The sequence below is a fragment of the Lithobates pipiens genome, unplaced genomic scaffold (genome assembly GCF_037356315.1).
Source record: "Lithobates pipiens isolate NorthernLeopardFrog02 unplaced genomic scaffold, aLitPip1_a1.2 Scaffold_18, whole genome shotgun sequence".
Taxonomy (NCBI): domain Eukaryota; kingdom Metazoa; phylum Chordata; class Amphibia; order Anura; family Ranidae; genus Lithobates; species Lithobates pipiens.
In genome coordinates, this window is record NW_027507758.1 from 389,421,818 (window position 1) to 389,444,061 (window position 22,244).

Here is a 22,244-nt window from a genome sequence, read left to right on the forward strand (position 1 = left end):
ACTGTTGAAATAGTTCGCAACTGTTTGTATTCTGATAACAAGTATGTATCGGTAACCGATTTTCAATCTACTGATGTATGACACCGTTCAATACTTATTGTTATTCTGTAAAACTACAATAAAAACCGTTAAAAAAAAAAAAAAAAAATATATATTATAGCCATTGATGAAGTTTCATTGTTGTTATAGTATATGATGTAGCTCTTGTAAACGAAAAGCAAAGTATATAACAAATCCAATTGGCGCTTTGGAATGTTGGATTGACTGGTATGTTATTTTTCTGACAGCATGTTTATAATTCACGTTAGGGAGGGAAATGTTAAGGATATATATATATATATATATATATATATATATATAGATAGATAGATAGATAGATAGATAAATAGATAGATATGTATATCTAGATGTATATGTGTATGTATATATATATATATATATATATATATATATATATATATATATATGTGTGTGTGTGTAGCAGCCACAACCTGTGCGGTGTGGCTTTGACTTGTTGGGCTTACCAGTTACCTTCTCTCGGCCTGCTCTTCCACGTCTAGGGGTTCCCAGGGTTGATACCCAACAACTTGAACACTGACAAAGATGAAGTACTCTTTAAAGGTTTTTTTTTTTTTTTTTGCAATAATAACTTCCAAACAACACAGTCTCTTAGGGAACAGAGGGCACGGGTGAAGAACTCAGGCACCTTGAACTGCAGGTCTAGCAAAGTCTCTAATTCCACCCAGAGAGTAGCCACTCACAGCTGGGTACTTCAAGGCTGAACAGGTCTCTAGCCAGAGATCATGGCAGCCAGCATGTTGACTGAAAACTTGAAACAGTCCCATGAACATGGACAAGTTGTAACTAAAGGTGAACAGGAACCTTTTCCTCAGTACCTGGAACGTTTCCCATCTTCTCAATGGCACTAGAAAAGCGTGAATTCGTCAATGTCCTTTCCAACTCAGTACCAGGCACTTCCCAGGATGCCACTTGCCGGCCCTCCTCCGAAGAGTCCTCCCCGGTCACTTCCACGAGCTGTGGTGCCTCTCCAAGCTGAGAGCACACCCGGACACCTTGAATTCTTCCTCAGTTACTGCGCCTCAGACCAGCCGGGTCTGAGACTCGGGAACAGATGGATCCCTACCCCAGAACAGACAGGTCTATCAGGGCCTTCCACAGGAACATGTTGCGGGGTATCAAACCCCCCGTGACCGGGACCCCTCACGGGGCTACCCCAGTCCTGGAACCAGAACAGACCCCACAGGTCTCACAAACTCCTCTCCCCAAACACGTGACCCACACCCCTTAAGTACCCCTTCCCAGACTCCTCAGCTGGCCCCGGCACTCCCACTGATTGGTTCCAAGAAGGCTGAGACTTAAACATCCAACCAGACTTGGTTCTGGCCTGTCATGTGCACCTCACAGTTCACATGACCAGGCAGAACTTCCAAACACAGCCTGGCCAGACTGGTATTAAGGCCTAACCTACACAATCAACCCTCAGAACCCCTACTGTTCTGAGGCAAAAACTAAATTTACATGCGTGTGATATTTTGTCCAAAATGTCATCTGCTACATATATACATACATACATACACACACTGTATATATATATGTATATATATATATAAAACATTATTACTCTTTTAAGCCTAGTACACACTAGTAGGTCTGAACCAAAAAAACTTTACAGCTCAGGAGAAGCCATTGTACTAATTATCTGACATTGGTACAGCGATCTCCCCTGCTGTTGTATTGTGTTCTGGGACAGCTCCCCCCCACCAGAACACATCGGTCAGCTCTCTCAGCTATTTAGTCTGAATGTCCAGATTCTTTCAGATCGACTACAGTACACACAGGCCTAATGTCAGCCAGTTTCTATTGATCTGGTTGATGCCGTCCAAGATTTGGCCATGTGTGCTAGGCTTAAAAGTATGGGATTTATTTTCCTGTTGGTAACTTTCTGAAGTTAAATCAATTTACTGCAAATGAGGAATTGTGAATTACAAATAAATTAAAGCTCATGCTCAAGTGATTAACATACTAGTACACGTAGTTCAGCAGCACAAGACAACATTGTGTGATTGTACTATACAGACCTCTTAATAGGACAAGTAAACAGATTAGCGATGGTCACAAAAATTAGTGTGATGTAGAAGCTGATCTCAGAAGCTCAGCCAGACCCCCATACTGACACCCACCTCCTTTACTGAAATCTTTTAGTGCTGTAGTACTCATATGGCTTTTATTTAAGTAAAGGGTAAAGGGTAGACATTGTGCATTTAGAGGAGTGTATGTTCACATCCTAAAGTACTGTAAATCTTAATGGTAGAGTAGCTTGGGAAATAAGGTGAAGTTGCTTTCACTTTAATCATCCTATCATGTGCAAGTATAAATCTTAGTATTTTTCCCCTTAATTGGGTATTAATTGAGAGCACTGTTTCTGCTTATTCATTAAATTAAATAGGTTTTGCTAACTGAACGGTCCCCTATGATAAATACACCTCAGTATGCAACCCCTCACATAAATTCCCTTTATTCCCTTTCCCTGTCCATACCCTTTCCAACACTGACTTCCCTCCCCTGCACACATTTCATTTGTATATAATACATTTCATAACCTGTCTCTTGCCCCCATAATTGCAAAGGTAGTTTTCATGAGTTAAATAGGATGCTCAGATTCACACTGGTGCGGGTTAGAAATCATGCGAGTGCAGCAGAACACAATTTTAAACAGGCAATGCAGTCTGACTTCGGGGGCAATTTGACAGACATCTGTAGGAGTTCCTGCACAGATGTCTATTCAAATCAAGCCCAAAGTTGCCAAAAGTAGTACAAGAATTATTTTTGGGGAATTGTTGCAGAGCTGCAAAGTAGGCGTCACACCGATTCGGACAGTGCCATTTCCGGCAATAGCCACCAATTTGGCATGCGATTTGACATGTCAAATTGCATGACAAATTGGCCCAATGTGAGTGTGGGCTGATAAGGAGATAATATACTACCTTATAGGAACAGCACATAATAATAATTTATAATTAGGTTGTTGAAGTTGTGAGGGTTAGATATTCTTACTCAATAAGCCTTAACAACTTTAAGGGAGATTCCATTGGAGTGCATATGTGTGTGTGGGGGGAGTTGGTTGCTGGATGTTTTAAAAGCTAGGGTAGAATGAAAATTGGTAATTTGGGTCAAGTTAATAGTTCACTATATTAAATTTGGTTCACTGGTGAAATATTGAGAAAAATCACCACTTTGCAAACACTAGCACAGAGAACACATTCCTACTAAAGCATGGAGAACTGACCAGTTTTACTGCAAGCTCTGACTTGCTCAAAGCAATTTGCCCATCCCTACTCACAAGCCAGATGTCAATGTTTTGTTTTACTATAATATATGCACATAGATTTCCTAGGATTGTGGAACTTCATGATTTCTGCAGCCTAAAAAATATGTATTAAAATATTTAGGTCAGTAAAAGCAGAACAAATTGGCAACTAATGATATAGGGCATTAACTTATTTAGGGCGTGCCTGTTTTTTTTTTTTTCCATTAAGTTACTCATAGACATAGGATGCAATGGTGGCAGCTAATAATAAAAAATTATGCATGTGTATTATACCCGATCAATAAACTTATGACAAAATATAAGTATGGAATAATAGTACTTATACATTGGAAATGAGCCAAAGGATTACAGTTGCATTGCCTGCTCTTTTTTAATATCATCTCACTCAAAATTCACATGATTTTTCTAAGGTGAATGCGAGATGAAATCTTTTGTTTATATGTAATTTTATCAGGAAATAGTGTTTTTTTTTATTTAATCAACATCGTAAAGTGAGTATCAGGCAACATGTGAAAATACACTAATGTCAGAGCTATTCCTTAAAAATCAATATAATTGTTTGCATTTAGTAGGAATGTGTTATTTAGCACTTGCATAGTCAAATAGAATGTCCTTTTGTTTACCACTTACTGAACACCTAATCAAAATGTGTGGTAAGGGAGCTCAAGTTCCAAACATTGCCCAAGGTATGAAAAAGGCTTGGTGTATTGACAAAAGAAGTAAACATGAAGGGGTAGTGCTCCTAACGCTAGCCATAAAATTACAGATTTTTCTATTTAACCTACAGGCTGAAGGAAAAACATCTAATAGGTTCCCTCATGCACCCTACACAGTGCAGATGGTCGACTCTGTCACTGCAACTAATCCCCATCAGCTGTCAAAATTCTTGAACAGTGGCTGCATCCGAATGGGTGCAGTGTTCAGCTGACAATTGTCTGTACAGCTCCTTCAATGTTTGTAATCAAGGGATATCTGGTAGGGGGTGGCCAACAGGAACACCCACTTTGTGAATTTCGTCGTTTCATCAGGAACTAGTCAAAATCAGATCCATGTATTCCCAGTTATATAATCAGTATGGTTAGGGGAGGAAGGTATAAATTCTACTTATTAAATTCTGACTAAATATTAGGGGTCTAACTTACAAAAGTTGACCTCAGATTCACTCTGACATGTGCATACCTGGACAGGAAAATGCATATTCATACATGGAAGTTCTCAGTATGCAATTTGTTTTAGGTAAGTTACTCCTGGATTGAAGAGGTGCATAATCAACAAATAAATAACTTGCATCCAAAAACATTTAATTCTGAATGCATTTCTTAACATTTTTTTTCCCCTCTTTAATTGAAATAATTAGGGTATGAAAAAAAACTATTAAAAAATAGACCTGAACTCAACAAATACCTTGGAAAAAAAATATTATTTGTCTTCATTTCCTTCTGAAAATGAATAGTGTACTTCCTGGTATGTGAATGGGCCTGGTGTCTACAGCTTTCCATAAGTAATTTTCTCTTTAACTGATTTCAGTGCCACATGCTCAATACCTTTTGCGAGAGTAAAGGTTTTCAAACTGCTCATGTGTATGTTTTTCACCATATGCAAGCAAAGAGTTTATTCTTACAGATATCGCCATAGCAATTCATGCTTGCAATGACTGGTGAACAGGTATTACGGACTAATGCTTATTTATTACATTGTAAAGTTAGGTATATTCATGTTGGTTGTGTTGTGAGATTTTACCATTGTTTGAAAGCAAATTTCCCCAGTATTTTACATTATTGTATTGTATATATTGTATTATTGTGTTTTGTTAGAGGGTGTCACCTTAAATGTAATGAATGTTCATTATATGCTGATATTGTTTTACACTCTAATTAAAATAAATAAATAACCAAACCTGCTATTATTGAATCTACTTATAGATTTGTATTATGTATAATTACATATATATAATATTTTGAACATCATGATGCTTAGTAATAAGAAGCTACATGCTCACCTTTAGCAAACCAGTACAAACCAAAGTTGCAGAATTGTTTAAAATCAACAACCCAGACAATTATTTATACACTATTTATAAATTAATCAGTATTGTGAATTATTGTAGAAATCCTGAAATTTTAAATCATGGAGGATACATTTAGTAAACGATCTGCCATTATAGCCCATTTTCTTAAAGCGGGAGTCCGCGTTTTTTTTTTTTTTAAAAGCCAGCAGCTACAAATACTGCAGCTGCTGACTTTTAAAATAGTGACACTTACCTGTCCAGCGCGCCCGCGATGTCGGCACCCGAAGCCGATCTCTCGATCGTCTCTCAGGTGCTGCCGCCGCCACCTTGGGTATGGGAATCAGGAAGTGGAGCCTTTCGGCTTCATTTCCCGGTTCCCTACTGCGCATGCGCGAGTCGCGCTGCGCAATAAGGATGGACCCGCTGCCTCTGGGATCTGTGTGTTTCCCATCAGGCAGCGGGGGACTTTCGGAAAGGGGCGTAATCTACGCCCCTTTCTGCAGAGAGCTATCCCGGAAGTGGGTGCAGATACCTGTACTGTACAGGTACCTGCACCCCCTCCCCCCTGAAAGGTGCCAATTGTGGCGCCGGAGGGGGGGAGGATTCAAATGAGCGGAAGGTCCACTTTAGGGTGGACCTCCGCTTTAAACACACCTTTTGATTGAAATCGCCAATCAATACATATTAGTCAACAACGTTTTTAGTCTGTGAATATTAGTAACATCGCTAGTTAGAAATACCCATCAGAATGTTGCCAGTTGATAATTATCCTATAGCAGAGAAAATAGAAAATAGACAATAGTAAAAATCTATTGGTAGAGTCACTAGTTCAAAAATATAAGCAGGTCATTAGTCCTTTAAGTGAAACTAACATAGCTATTTTATCAGAAGTGGCAAAAACTTTGTGTTATCATTCAGTGGATTGCTATGTGGTTGGCAAGTCTCAATGTGCAGAAAAGAGATTTTGCTAATCACTGCACTTTGTTTAACCACTTGTCTACTAGGCAATTTCAACCCCTTCCTGCCCAGACCAATATTCAGCATTCAGTGCTGTCGTACTTTGAATGTCAATTGTGAGGTCATGCAACACTGTACCCATATGCAATTTTTTTATCTTTTTTCACATGAATAGAGCTTTCTTTTGGTGATATTTAATTCTGGGCACTTATGAGGCTGCACTGATATGAGGCACTTATGAGCACTGATAGGCGGCTAATGAGGAGGCATTGATGGGATGCATGGATGGGCACTGATTGGCAGCACTAATGGGCACTGTTGGGGTTGCACTGATCATCAAGCACACTGATGATCAGTGCCCTGATGATCAGTGTAGATGTCACCTTTCACACTTGCCGGGTACCAGCTCTTCTCTCCTCACATTGTGACAGCATGAGGAAAGTAATGCCGATAACCAGAAGTGTGTTTACATTGTTACAAGCTGTGATTGGACACAACTGATCACGTGGTAAAGGGCCGCTGTGATTGGCCCTTCACCCCGATCTGTGATCAGCTGGGTCTGAAGGACACAACAATCACAGAGTGCACCAGATGGACGTTTAAGCGGGCATGCAGGGGGGCGCAGTTCTGGGAGGACATCAAGTGACCTCATACATGTCACTTCCTGGTCTTTGCTCAGGAGGGAGGCTAAGTGGATGGATGTCCGTGGAGCTCCAGCCATCCTTCCTGGGGCCCTCCTATGACCTCACCATAATGAAGCCCGGTGAACAAGGCGGGGGGGATCTCGCCGGGAGGGTGGAACATTGTGGAAATGATCAGTGGCCTAACAGCCACTTGCATCACTTCCACATTGAAAGCCAATAGTCAGCTTAACTGAAGTACATATAGCTACAAGGTGTGTTTTAAAAAACATACTGCTGCAGCACCTTTAAAAATCTAAATCCCCAGCACATGGTTGGGGATTTAGATTTTACAACCTCTCCCCACTTTGTGCTGGTACCGGCCCTGTGTGACAGACAGACCCAGGCTGTCATTAGTACAGTACACAGTGGCAATCAGTGGTTGGTGTCATGTGAGGGAAGCTGCAAGTACAGAGAAAAACCTGCTGATTATGCCAGGAATCCAGCAAGTTTATAGCTACCTTTACACTCTACCTGTGTTACACTAAAATCTGAAGCAGCATTATCAGTTCTGCTTAGTTGATTTCTGTGGACTACAGAACACCTACCATTAGGTTAGTAGATAAGGAAAATTTAAGTTAATCTGGATCCCAATGCTATTTCCCCATATATAAAGTATGACGAGTGAGCACCATAAGGCAGAAAGTATGTTACTGGCAGGACCACTAGTGGAAAATAAAAGGGAAAAAATAAAATAATGCAGCCATCACATCTAAGAACTGGTAATCTGTAAAATATTTTTAATCTTTATTTTAAATAGAGCCCAAAGTAGACCTGTCAACAGAAAAATATGGAGGCTTCAATTGCTGACATCTTTCTGAAAATGTTAGTCGTTTTGGCAGAGTTACTGACCTGAGACAGTGTCGGAACTACCAGGGTCGCAAAGTTTGCACTTGTATCCGGAACCCTGGTGCTCTGAAGGTTCTTCTCTAGTTATTGTTGGGTTGGGAGATAGTACAATTACCGCCCACCCAGTCTACGCTCATTCAATTTTCAGGGGGGGTGGGCATTGACAACAAGTGAGCATCACTGACCCCACCCCCACCCAGCACTGTCACTGATCCGATACCTTCATATCAGCACTGCCAGTGAACCCAGTCTACCCCAGCACTGCTGCTACTTGCCCGTCCCCCCAGCAACGCTGCTACTCATCCCACACCCCCCACAAATGGCACTGATCTCATTAACCCTCCAACGCTGCCATTGATCACCCCCCCTCCCCCCCCAGCACTGCCTCTCATCCCATCCCCCCAGGTCTGCCACTGATCAACTCCCTCCCACACTACTGCCACACTACTGCCATTGATCCTATTAACCCCCAAGCACTGCCAGTGATCCCATCTCCCCCACCACCACTGTCACTGATCCCATCAATCCCCCAGCATTGCCACTGAACACCCCCTAGCACTGCCACTCATCTTATCTCCCAAGAGCACTGTCACTCATCTCATTTCCTACCATCAGTGCTACTCATCCCACCCCCTCACCACCACCTTTGCCACTGATCCCATCAACCCCCCCCCAGCACTGCCATTGATTCCATAAACCCCCCATCACTGCCACTGTTAACCCCCAGAACTGCCACTCATCTCATCCCCCACCAGCACTGTCACTCATCCCATTCCCTACCAGCATTGCCACTGATCCCATTCCCTACCAGCATTGCCACTGATCCCATTACCCCCAACACCACTAGACTGTCACTGATCATGCTTTTTTTTGAAGAGCGGACCTTCATGGTTTCTTGCAATGGGTCAATGAAGTTTCTAGATCCACCTCTGACCTGAGACAAATACACAGATGAGGAAAGGTGAAAAAAACTAATTTTTTCTTTGCTTGTCAGTGATTTAAAATATTCAAGAAATAATCAGGAATATATTGATTTCAGAAAGAGATGTTTTCTATGGGAACATCCATTTTTAACTGTGGAAGCATCAATGTTTCTGTGGGGTTTCCTCATTTTTAGTTTTAAATGGGTTACACTGTTAATCACCCATCAAACACCTAACATTTTTTATACTTTTAACAGCTGAAAATATTACGTAGATGTGATTAAGTGTATTTGCAAGCTATTAGCTCATTATAAGAAGCATTCATTCCTAATCTGATATTTTTTACTTAAAGCAGAGTTCCCATTGAAAAAAGTCAGCAGCTACAAATACTGCAGCTGCTGAATTTTAATATTTTTTATTATTATTATTATTATAATACCAACAGTTTACACAGCGCTTTACAATGTGAGGGTAGACAGTACAAATATAATACACTTTAATACAGTAGGAATCAGAGGGCCCTGCTCCTTAGAGCTTACAATCCAAGTGGGAAGGTCAAGAGATACACGAAGTAATAACTGTGGGGAATGTGCTGATGGACAAGATAAATGTACAGTTGTTAGGTGGGGACCAGATAGGCTTCTCTGAAGAGATGAGTTTTCAGGGATCATCTGAAAGTGGATAAAGTAGGAGAATATCAGACAGATTGGGGTAGAGCATTCTAGAGAATGAGAGAGGCTCTGAAGAAGTCCTGGAGGCGAGCATGGGATGAGGTGACAAGGGAGTTTGAGAGCAGGAGGTCTTGGGAGGAGCAAAGAGAATGATTTGGTTGGTATTTTGAGACTAGGTTAGTGATGTAGCTGGGAGCCAGGTTGTGGATGGCTTTGTAAGTTATAGTTAGTATCTTTAATTTAATTTGTTGGCTGAGTGGCAGCCAATGGAGGGATTGGCAGGAGTATAGCAGACGCTGAGCGGTTTGTGAGGTGGATGAGCCTGGCAGCAGCGTTCATGATCGACTGAAGTGGGGATAGCATATTTAGAGGTAAGCCAATGAGGAGGGAGTTACAGTAGTCAAGGCGGGAGATGACCAGGGAGTGGATTAGAAGCTTTGCGGTGACATTGGTTAGGAAGGGGCATATCTTGGAGGTGTTGCAGAGGTTAAGGCAGAAAATTTTGAATAGCGATAGGATGTGGGACCAAAAGGTTAGTTCAAAGTCCAGGATTATACCTAGGACCTTGGCGTGGGGGGACAAGTTGATAGTTGAGCCATTGATATTGACAGAGAAATCAGGGGAAGTGGCACCTGGGGGAGGAAATATCATGAGCTCAGTTTTGGATAGGTTGAGTTTGAGGAAGTGATGTGACATCCAGGCTGATATGTCTGCTAGTAAGTTGGTGATGCATGGGGACATAGATGGAAAGAGCTGGGGGGTGGAGAGATAGATTTGGGTGTCATCAGCAGAGAGATGGTATTGAAAGCCATGGGAGGAAATCAACTGACCTAGGGAGGTGGTGTAGATTGAAAAAAGGAGAGGTCCAAGAACAGAACCTTGGGGACACAAGCAGAGAAAGGAAGAGGAGAGGAGGAAGTAGAGTTGTAAGTTACACTGAAGGAGCGGTGGGATAGGCAGGATGATAACTAGGGATGAGCCCAACACCCCCCGGTTCAGTTTGCACCAGAACCTTCGAACGGACCAAAAATTCATACGAACTTTAGATCCCTATTAAAGTCTATAGGTCTATGGGACTCGAACGTTCAAAATCAAAAGTGCTCATTTTAAAGGCTAATATGCAAGATATGCAACAGATAACACCGGCAATAAGGGGTATCTTCAGGTGTATACTGTGCTGGAGGCACACAACAACCACTTTAACTCCTGCAGATGCCTGTATTAGAGAACCCCAGTAATAAAGGATAGATACAGGTGTATACTGTGCTATGCTGGAGGCACACAACACCCACTAACTCCTGCAGATGACTGTATTAGAGAACAACAGCATAAAAGGGAAGATACAGGTGTACACTGTGCTGGAGGCACACAACACCCACTAACTCCTGCAGATGCCTGTATTAGAGAACACCAGCAAAAAAGGGTAGATACAGGTGTAAACTGGGCTGTAGGCACACAACACCCACTTTAACTCCTGCAGATGCCTGAGAAAAGAACACTGTCCCTGCCTATTTTGCTCTTTCCCTGCATGCCGGAACACACTACACAAGGCCGTCGTGCTGGTGGCCTTATATAGTGTGGGGCATCTACTAAACCCCCTGAGCTATAATTGGCCACAGGCACCCTGTCTGTGGCCAATTATGGCTCTCCTCCCTGCCGGCGCTGTGATTGGCCAAGCATGCGGGGTCACAGTGCATGCTTGGCCAATCATGAGCCAGCAATGCACTGCGATGACGTAGTGCATTGTGGGCCGTTCGTACCACACAAATTTGGTGCGAACCGTCCACAAAGTTCTGAATCAGCGAAGAGTACAGTCATGGAGACCAAAGGAGTGGAGTTTATTGAGGGGGGTCCACTGTGTCAAAGGCAGCAGACAGATCCAGGTGAAGTAGTACAAAATAGTGTCCGCTGGTTTTAACCATTAGTAGGTAATTTGAGAGTTTAAGGATAGCAGTTTCTGTGGAGTGTTGAGGGCAAAATCCAGACTGAAGGTACTCAAGAAGTTTTTTCATGGTTATATGGATGCTCAGTCGGTTATAGACCAGTCTTTCAAGAAGTTTGGAGAAGAAGGCGAGTAAGGAAATGGGACATAGGGTTTACTTCCTCTTTGTTTCCCTGCAAAGGTAAAGCATAATGGGCTACTATGCATCACATAGTAGCCCATTATGTGTCACTTACCTGACACAGGAGCCAGCGATGTCACCGCTGTCCCCTGTAGCACAGAGCGTCCATCTTCTTCCGAGTATCACTGCTCTGGCCACTCACAGCGCCGGAGCAGTGAGGACGTCACTCCCGCGCACGTTAGCAGCGGCATGTCCAGTGTGCCTGCTCGCCGCTGTCTACATCGCCTGCGCCATAGACAGCGGTGCCTGTCTTTTTGTAAATATCTCCCAAACCGTGTAGGTTTAGGAGATATTTCTTGGACCTACAGGTAAGCCTTAATCTAGGAAAACCATCGTTAGCAGCGTGCGTTCCAAACATGCATCCCAAACGACCGGAACTGATGTCAGTATTCCCGGAAACAGCGTCAACATTTTGCCCTCCAACGGGGCATCATCAAGGACCTAGTTTCAGGTAGGCTGAGCCAGCTTAAATAATGGGCGGAGGAGTAATCTGCTGACCTGGCTTTCCACACACCATCTTAAAGACATCCATACCAAGCCTTAACTGACCCTCCAGACTGAAAAACTGGGGGTCATGTGGAATGGGGACTCTTAAGGGGGTGTTGTGCACCTGAAGTTTCTATTCATTCACTTTGGATTGGAGCACCTTCAGTGATTTGTTTTGGACTTTGTGTCGGTTCATGTTATATATAATGTTTTTCACATATATATTTTTTTTATTTTCATTCAGTATGTTTGCGAGCGCTGTATTTATAAGTCTTATTGTTTTCAAGTGATTAGCACTTTGTGTATAGCAGCTGCAATTATTCTCACATTATTGATTTTACTTTTTTTATATCGTCAGCACGAGTTTATATTTAGTTTATATATTTTTTCCAAGTACTGTAATTTTTACTTTTTTGACACTTTTTTGGTGAATATGTAGGGGTACAATGTACCCGATATCCATTCACATGGAGGGCCGGGATCTGGGGGTCCCCTTGTTAAAAGGGCTTCCAGATTCCGATAAGCCCCCCCGCCCGCAGATCCCCACAACCACTGGGAAAGGGTTGTGGGGAAGAGGCCCTTGTCCCCATCAACATGGGGACAAGGTGTTTTGGGGGACCTCAAAACACCCTCCTCATGTTGAGGGCATGTGGCCTGCTATGATTTAGGAGGGGGGAACTCTCTCATCCCCCATTTTCCTGTGGCCTGCCAGATTGCGTGCTCAGATAAGGGTCTGGTATGGATTTTAAGAGGACCCCCACGCCATTTTTTTTAATTTTTAGCTCGGGGTTCCCCTTAATATCCATACCAGACCCTAAGGGTCTGGTAATGGTAATGGACTGTGGGGGGACCCACACTGTTTTTTTCAATGATTTTTTTATGTATATTGCCGGGACCTGACAATACATTACAGCCGCAAGCAGTTTTAAATTACATTTTTTCTTTAGAAATTACATTTTTCTGTGGTACTGGTCTAAACACAGGAACGATGTGCTACTTTACAGACAGACTAAGGACACCCACCAGGCACAATATTTAAAGGAATATTTCATTTTTATTGTTTCACTTTAAGCATTCTTAAAATCACTGCTCCTGAAAAAACGTCAGTTTTGAAAACATTTTTTGCATTGATACATGTCCCCTGGGGCAGGACCTGGGTCCTCAAACACTTTTTATGACAATAACATGCATATAAGCCTTTAAAGTTAGTACTTTAGATTTTTCATGTTTGTGTCCCATAGACTTTAATGGTGTGCGCACAATTTCTTTGCCTATCTGCAAATTCTGGTGCGAAACCGAAGTGGGGGGGGGGGGGAGGGTGTTCGGCTCATCCCTGGCAGGACTGATAAATCTTCAGATATGCTGTATATACCATAGATTGTAGACTCTATAACTTTCCTACAGACTTAATGATATACACTGACTTGAGTTATTTTCATCAAATAAATGTAGCAGTATACATTTTAGCCTAAATTTATAAAGAAAGCTAATTTATTTGCAAAATGTTAGAGAGAGACATAGAAAAACATGTTGTTGTTTTTTTTGCCCTTTTTTCGTTTATGTAGCAAAGAATAAAAACCCAACGGTGATTAAATACAACCAAAAGAAAGTTCTTTTTGTATGCAAAAAATTATCACAATGTATATGGGTACAGTGTTGCATAACCATGCATTTGTCAGTGTGACAGCGCTGAAAGCTGAAAATTGAAAATTGAGCAGGAAGGGGGTGAAAGTGTCTGGTACTGTAGTGATTAATGGGGATAGAGATCCCATGTATAGGGAGGAATACATACATACATCATTGGCTACTATTTAATTAAAGAAAATGTGTCATGTGAAGGTTTGCCTTGTACTGGGATAACAGAGCAAGGAGGGTGATATAAGTCCAAGGGATAATGCTCAATAAATACCAGTACTAAAAGACCAATAGTGTCAAGTGGAAAAGGGAAAAAAAATAAAAACATAAAAATAAAAACGTGTATCTAGAAGTAAAAAAATAAGACAAAAAGCAACTCAAAAACAGATCTAAGGAAAAATCCCCTTAAAACAGACTTAGGGGTCAGAAAAAACTATAAAATATTGATCTTTATTACCCACTATATTAAAAGCAACAAATAAACTGGGGTTAAATGGCTCATTAATAAAACACACAGATCTAATACACATAAAAAAATATTGTACTGGGTCTGCTCAAAAGAATCGAGGCAACTATTTGCATCATCTTTTTAGGTATGGTCAACTAAACTTATTTTTGTCTGACTCATTAGACTTTTTATGTTTTCAACTTTGTTGTTTTAAGTAAAGCCAACTCATTTTTTTCAGTTTATAGATCATAGTGTTTTAAGTTAGAAATACATAGCTTAACTTGTCTGGAACTATAGTTTTAGTTTTTCAGAATTTTTCCAGTTTCTAGACCATAGCTTTAAGTAAAGCCTACTCAATATTTTCAGTTTATAGACCATAGGTTTAAGTTAGGAATACATACATAAATGTATTCCTAACGTAAATCTATGGTCTAGAAACTGGAAAAAATTTAGTTGGCTTTACTAAACCAATTAAGCCCCGGAAGAATTGGCTGCTCAATGACCAGGCCATTTTTTGCGATACGGCACTGCGTTGCTTTTACTAAGAATTGTGCAGTTGTGTGATGCTGTACCCAAACAAAATTACCATCCCTTTTTCCCCCCACAAATAGAGCTTTCTTTTGGTGGTATTTGATCATCTCTGTGGTTTTAATTTTTTGCGCTATAAACAAAAAAAGAGTGACAATTTTGAAAAAAAAAACACTATTTTGTACTTTTTGCGGTAATAAATAGCCCCATTTTTTTCCCTCAGTTTAAGCCGATATGTATTCTTCTACATATTTTTTCTAATAAAAATCACAAAAAGTGTATATTGATTGGATTGGGCAAAAGTTATAGCGTCTACAAAATAGGGGATAGATTTATGCCGTTTTTATTATTATTATTTTTTTTACCAGTAACGACAGTGATCTCCGATTTTTATCGAGCCTGTGAAATTTTGGCTGACACATTGTACACTTTTGACACGTTTTTGGGTCGAAAGACAATTATACAGTGATCAGTGCTATACAAATGCTGTATACTGTATAAATGTCACTGGCAGGAAAGGGGTTAACACTAGGGGATGATCAAAGGGTTAACTGTGTTCCCTATGTGTTTACACCTGTTCTGCCTCTCCTGCCGTGATCGCTCGTGGCCGGCGGGCATGGCGACCACCAGTCACGAGCATCGGCTACCCCGGTGTGCAGTGGGCATGCACGCGCCTGCTATCCCACTTAAAGGGACCTATGTATAGCTACGATGTTTGTCTTCTGCCTTTCCAGTGGTGATGCCTGTCTACTTCCTTTCCAGTGGTGATCCCTGTCCACTGCCACTTCAGTGGCAATCCTTATCCTCTGTCATTCCAGTAGTGATCCCTGTCCTCTGCCTTTCTACTAGTGATCCCTGTCCACTGCCTTTCCAGTGCTGATCCTCTGCCTTTCCAATAATGATCCCTGTCCACTGCCACTCCAGTGGCAATCTTTGTCCTCTGTCCTGCCAGTGGTGATCTATGTCCACTGCCTTTCCAGTGCCGACTCTCTGCCTTTCCAATAGTGATCCCAGTCCACTGCCTTTCCAGTGGCAATTCTTGTCCTTTGTCATGCCAGTAGTGATTCCTGTCCTCTGCGTTTCCAGTAGTGATCCCCGTCCCCTGCCTTTCCAGTGGCAATCCTTGTCCTCTGTCCTGCCAGTAGTGGTCCCTGTCCTCTGCCTTTACAGTGAAGATCCCTGTCCTCTGCCTCTCCAGTGGCAATCCTTGTCCTCTATCCTGCCAGTAGTGATCCCTGTCCCCTGCTTTTCCAGTGGTGATCTCTGTCATCTGAAGAAGGAAGCATGGGGAAATGCTGATGTAAACAAGCATCTCCCCATTCTGCCTAGTAACGCTGACACTGATCTTCGCTCCCGGTAATCGGGAGCGGTGATCAGTGTATGTCACACATAACCCACCCCCCTCCTGGTTAACCCCTTCACTGCCAGTCACATTTAAACAGTAACCCATGCATTTTTAATCGCGCTGATCGCTGTATAAATGTGAATGGTCCCAAAATTGCGCCAAAAGTGTCCGATCTGTCCGCCATAATGTCGCAGTCATGAGAAAAATCACTGATTCCTGCCATTACTGGTAAAAAAAAGAAAAAAAAAGATTAATAAAAATACCATAAAACCATCCCCTATTTTGTAGACGCTATAACTTTTGCGCAAACCAATCAATAAACTCTTATTGTGGGTTTTTTTTATACCAAAAATATGTAGCTGAATACGTATCTAGTGACGCTGACACTGATCACAGCTCCCGGTAATCGGGAGCGGTGATCAGTGTCGTGTCAAACATAACCCACCCCCCTCCTGGTTAACCCTTCACTACCAGTCACATTTAAACAGTAACCCATGCATTTTTAATTGCGCTGATCGCTGTATAAATGTGAATGGTCCCAAAATAGCGCCAAAAGTGTCCGATCTGTCCGCCATAATGTCGCAGTCATGAGAAAAATCACTGATTCCTGTCATTACTGGTTAAAAAAAGAAAAAAAAGATTAATAAAAATACCATATAACCATCCCCTATTTTGTAGACGCTATAACTTTTGTGCAAACCAATCAATAAACGCTTATTGTGGGTTTTTTTTATACCAAAAATATGTAGCTGAATACGTATCGACTTAAACTGAGTAAAAAAAAATGTTTTGGGGATATTTATTATAGCAAAAAGTAAAAAATATAGCTTTTTTTTCAAAATTTTCGCTCTTTTTTTGTTTATAGCGCAAAAAAGAAAGAAAGAAAGCTCTATTTATGGGGAAAAAAGTACATCAATTTTGTTTCGGACCCATGTCGCACAACCGCGCAATTGTTAGTTAAAGTGACGCAGTGCTCTGGTCTTTGGTCAGCCAAATGGTCCGGGACTGAAGTGGTTAAAGCAGCTCCGGCTCTTCTCCTCCATCTTCTGCTCTTTTGCTGGGTCTTCTCCCCTCTCCGGTCCTTCTCTGCTATTTTCTGCTCTTTTGCTGGGTCTTCTCCCTCTGTTCTTCTTCCAATGTTGACTCAACGCAAACTCTCGCTGTAATGCTGGGTCTACCGTGTCCTTACTTGTATTGGCATGGGGCGGGGCCACCTGATGATGTAGTTAGAGGACACACCCGTTGTGATGTCATTACCCCATAATGCCCCGGGCAATGACATCACAAGGGGCGTGTCCTCTAACTATGTCATCAGGTGGTCCTGTCCCATGCCAACATAAGTCATTACACACGGTGAACCCAGCATTACACCGGGAGATCGCGTAGAGTCAACATCGGAAGACGAACAGAGGGAGAAGTCCCAACAAAAGAGTAGAAGATAGCAGAGAGGGGAGAAGACCCAGAAAGCAAAAGATAAAGGAGAAGAGCCGGAGCTGCTTTAATAAAATACTTTAAAAACCTGTGTAGTGTGTTTATTTTTGACACATTTTTTATTTAGGTAAATGGGTAGGGGTGCCATGTACTCCATACTCATTCATCTAGGGTGGAGGGCCGTGATCTGGGGGGCCCCTTGTTAAAAGGGGCTTCGAGGTCACGATAAGTCCCACCCACAGACCCTGACAACCAGGGTTGTCGGGAAGAGGCCCTTGTCCTCATCAGCATGGGGACAATGTGCTTTGGAGTGGGGGGGGGCGCAGGGCCCCCCTTCTGCCCCAAAGCACCCACCCCCATGTTGAGGGCGTGTGGCCTAGTATGGCCCAGGAGAGGGGGGTGATCGCTCATCCCCCCCTTTCCTGACCTGCCGGGCTGCGTGGTTGGATAAGGGTCTGGTATGGATCTTGGGGAGAAAACTTACACAAAATTTTGTCTGAGTTCCCCTTCAAGATTCTCAGTACACAAGTCGCACCGTAAGTCAGATCATCTTGATCTGACTTCTGATGAGACTTCTATTCAAATCAATGGGCTCCCATAGGGAACTATTGATTTTGAATAGAGACAAAGAAATGCATCTGAAAGCTAGCGTGGCTAAATGGGTATTGACGTCAATGCAAAACGAGAAAAAAAACGTTTTAATGCAGCTCATTTTTTTTAAAACGTCTGTTGGCATGTAGCCTTATTCCTCTGCTGCTTGCTTATTCCTGTTAATGTGGTGATAGTAGTAGTGGGGTGATGGGTATGTAATATGGGATATATAGGACAAATGTAGCAATTTTGTATATACCCCTCTAAGGATAGAATATATATTTATCAATATTCATTCAAGGTGATCGCAAAACTGTTTGAAAAACGATATTGCTTTTATTTTCAGAAATGTCTGATTTAATGTTTACAGGTATTTTTAAAGTGATCCACCACAATATATTTTGAGTATGCTAATGTAGCCAGTTGTAGATGTAGTAATGAATATCCTAAAAACTAGGTGATTGTATGATTGTACAGTTTTTGCACTTCACAGCGAAATTAATATTAGTGAACTGGCTTTTCTTAATTTACAAATAGAGATAGTCCATTTTATATCCATGTTTATCTATATACGTGACAAAATTTGACTCGGTCATGAAATTGTCAGTGTTGTATGGCAGGCCACTTTTGTAAAGACAGAATGTTAAATTAAAACCATGTGATTACTTCGATTTTTGTTTGTTTTCATTGTTTTTAAATCTGCTTTATCTGTACTTTAGGAGCCAATGCCAATAAAATTTAATACCTCATATGGCTCAAGTTAAATCACATACCAGCTTTTTAGATTTTCCTGAAACACTGTAATTAGTAAGAACTCCCTGTTCTGACAAAATCTACCAGGAGATATACTGTACAGTATACATAATGCTAATGCTATACTCCCATGATGGTTCTCTATATGGCATTATACCTACATATATTGGGAGATATTCAGTATATAGCCAGTGCACAGACAAAATAGATTTACCAGCTTTTTTTTTTTTTTTTTTTTTATAAATGACTATTTTTAATTACTTACATTTGTCCAAAATGTAATTCTTAAGTTATTGTCCTTTGTTATTACAGGTGATTGCCATCGTTATGGATATGTTTACTGATGTTGATATATTCAGAGAAGTCGTAGAGGCATCAACTAGAGGAGTTCCTGTTTACCTTCTTCTTGATGAAGTGAACTTTCCTCATTTTCTGAAAATGGCTGAAAAGCAAGGCATCCAAGTTCAAAGGCTTAGGGTAAGTTAACATGATGTTTCTACAAACACTTCATAAATGTGAAACAGCATAAATGTGGATAACAGAACAGGAATGGGTTTCCTCCAGGGTTCCCTGCCCTCAGTGTATCCAGTGCTTTATATGCTCAAGCATGGAGGTTCTCACAGATTAAAGTTGAGACCTCACTTACTATAACTCTACTCATAAGATGAACTGTAGAAAATGGGTAAACACACCTGAGTATGGGTTATGTCACTTTGGAGCTCTCACAATGAGGACTATGGCAGACCTAGTTCAGCAATGACAGAATACTAGGGCACTTATGTGTATCCGTTTGAAAACACAAATTATTTGCGAGTGAACATTATAAACAATGTCAGTATTCCAGCTTGACTATGGGTCTTCGACCCTCTCACCACTCTCCCTCACCAATGTCCTTCGACAACTTGGCAAGATTTTGGAACCCCCCCCCCCCCCCCCACTTCATGCTCTCCCTCTATTTTGCAGGAAAGATGATGGCTATAGTAGCAACCGGACACCTCCCTTACTCCTGAGGCAGACCTGGACAGCGGTGACTTAGATCACTGGTTGGCGATTCAGAATAGCACCCAGGCAGCCAACAGTGCAGGCTTTGTCTTGCTCAGTTCAGTAGTCTGTGTTAGGATACAGCAGTGCTCAGCACTGAATCAACCATTTTTTCTTCAACTTAATTCTCATAATGGAGCAGCTCTTCAGATGGCGACTATCTTAAACCCCCCCTCTTGCTTCCCAGGCTTTTCTTTTTTATACCTCCTTGTGTCCACTCCTCCTGCTCCTAGGTGCACTTGAGTATAGTAGTTTTCTTCCCAGCAGTGGTAATGAATTTTCTCTCTGCCCAAACTACATTTCTTGGTGTTCGGCAGTCTAAGTTCAGTCCCAACAACAAGCACATCTGCTGCTACCATCTTGTGGAGGAAAAAGAGCCCTGCATAGTTTATTAACATTAATTCATGCTACACACATGAACCCAAATATCATGCAGCTGTGATTGTGGACATCCCCTTGCACCAATTCAATAGTATAGTAGAGTTTCTGACATTTGCTTATCACTTGTTAATAGACATGCACACTTATAATGCATCCTTCATACAAACACAGGCATTACAATTTTTTCATAAAATGCCACGTCTACTTGAACTTTAAGGATGTAGAATAAAAGACATGGCGACTAATGCCGTGTACACACGGTCGGACTTTCTGGCAGAAAAAGTCAGACGGAATCTTTTCATCGATATTCCGATCATGTGTGGGCCTCATCAGACTTTTTTTTTTTTATTCTGATGGACCTAGAAATAGAACATGTTTTAAATCTTTCCGACGGAATCAATTCCTATCGGGAAAACCGTTCTCCTGTATGCTGTTCTGACGGACCAAAAACGACGCATGGGCAGCTATTGGCTACTGGCTATTGACCTTCCTTTTTCTAGTCCTATTGTACATGTTGTACGTCACCACGTTTTGGACGATCGGAACTTTGGTGTGATCATGTTTAGGCAAGACCATTTCAGTGGAACTCCGTCGGAAAAACCATAAGAGTTTATTCTGATGGAAAAAACAGTCGTGTTATACGCGGCATTACTAGAAAAAAAAAAAAGATAATTTATAGATCTATACAGAGGCATCGTCATTAAAATATGGAATCACAAGCATGTAAAATTTCACCATAATTTAAAAAATCATTTATAACATTTTTATTTAAAACATTTACTGGGAATACACTATATTTTCTTTTAGTGAAAGAAATTGTTGAGTATTTAATATTTATGCTTATTTTTTACATTTCATAACTAAACTGTTGCCTCAGAGTAGCACTGAAGTAATATTTGTGAGTTTAATACTTATAATGTAAACTCAATAATTGAACATTACCTAATCAAGCCTACTAACTGCAGCACAATTTCTACTGTAATGAGTTGTATATAACTGTATTCTTGTTCTCTGTTTCAGTTCAGCATACATAACAATTCATAATGTATTTTATATAATTCACGTTGTACCTTAATCTTGCTACCACAGTACGATCACTTTATCCTATGGAGATAATTACACGTATCAATACAGAAACTATTAGTACACTACAGTTTTTGTAAAACACAGTTTACAGAATAGCTGTGCTGTGCTTTTTACATTATTGTCAGTGTACACTTTATAATGAATGAATGAATGAATGAAATATTGTATAGCGCACAATGCGAACTGAATCGCCTCTAGGCATCTAATGGCAACACTTAGCAGTGTTTAGGTAAATACATATTACAGAATATATTATTGCTTTGATGTAGACTTAAATACAATAAAAAAATACTTTGACACAATCAGATATTTGCTACAAATTAATGCATGCTCGCATCACAATTTCCCTTCATACATATTAAAAAGTGTGTGTTCTCAATATCCAGAAGTCCCTGTCCAGATACATACACACTGCCAAACATGACTGCAATTTTGTTGCCAAGTAGAACTTTCTACTTGCAGGTTCTGAGCTCCTCCAAGGACAGCTTCATGTTTTAATCCAGAGCAAGTCATCATGAATATTAATGCTTACACTGTGTAAATATATCTGTAAAGTGGAAGCCCATACAAAAACTAAAATCCCTGCATCTATAGCCACCAACATTCTAAAACTAACCTCTCTAGCCCTGAAAAGAAAAAAAATCTGTATACATACCTTTTATGCAGGCGATCCGACCTAATCTCCAGCGGCGGAAGCTCTGCTGGGTACACATCCGACAACGGCTGTGAAATGAATGGGAAGTGACATTACTATGGGGCTTCCGTTGATGGACATGTCCACCTCCACAGCAAAGCCATGGCTGACAGAAAAGGTATGTGTAGCGATTTTATCTTTACAGGACTAGAGAGGTTAGTGTTAGAATGTTGGTGGCTATATTTGCAGGGATTTTAGTTTTTGCATGGACTTCCACTTTAAGGTTTCAGCACAAGGGAATTGCCAGGTCTCATATATGTACAAT

General features: G+C 41.1%; 1 protein-coding gene across 1 annotated transcript in view; it reads left to right on the plus strand.

The window, feature by feature from the left end:
- The window catches only part of FAM83B (family with sequence similarity 83 member B), a 136,137-nt gene that overhangs the window by 98,546 nt on the left and 15,347 nt on the right, over positions 1 to 22,244 (plus strand). Inside the window, exon 3 of the mRNA XM_077487815.1 lies at positions 19,090 to 19,254. Coding sequence (XP_077343941.1) covers positions 19,090 to 19,254 — 165 coding nt within the window. The remainder of the gene's footprint in view (positions 1 to 19,089; positions 19,255 to 22,244) is intronic.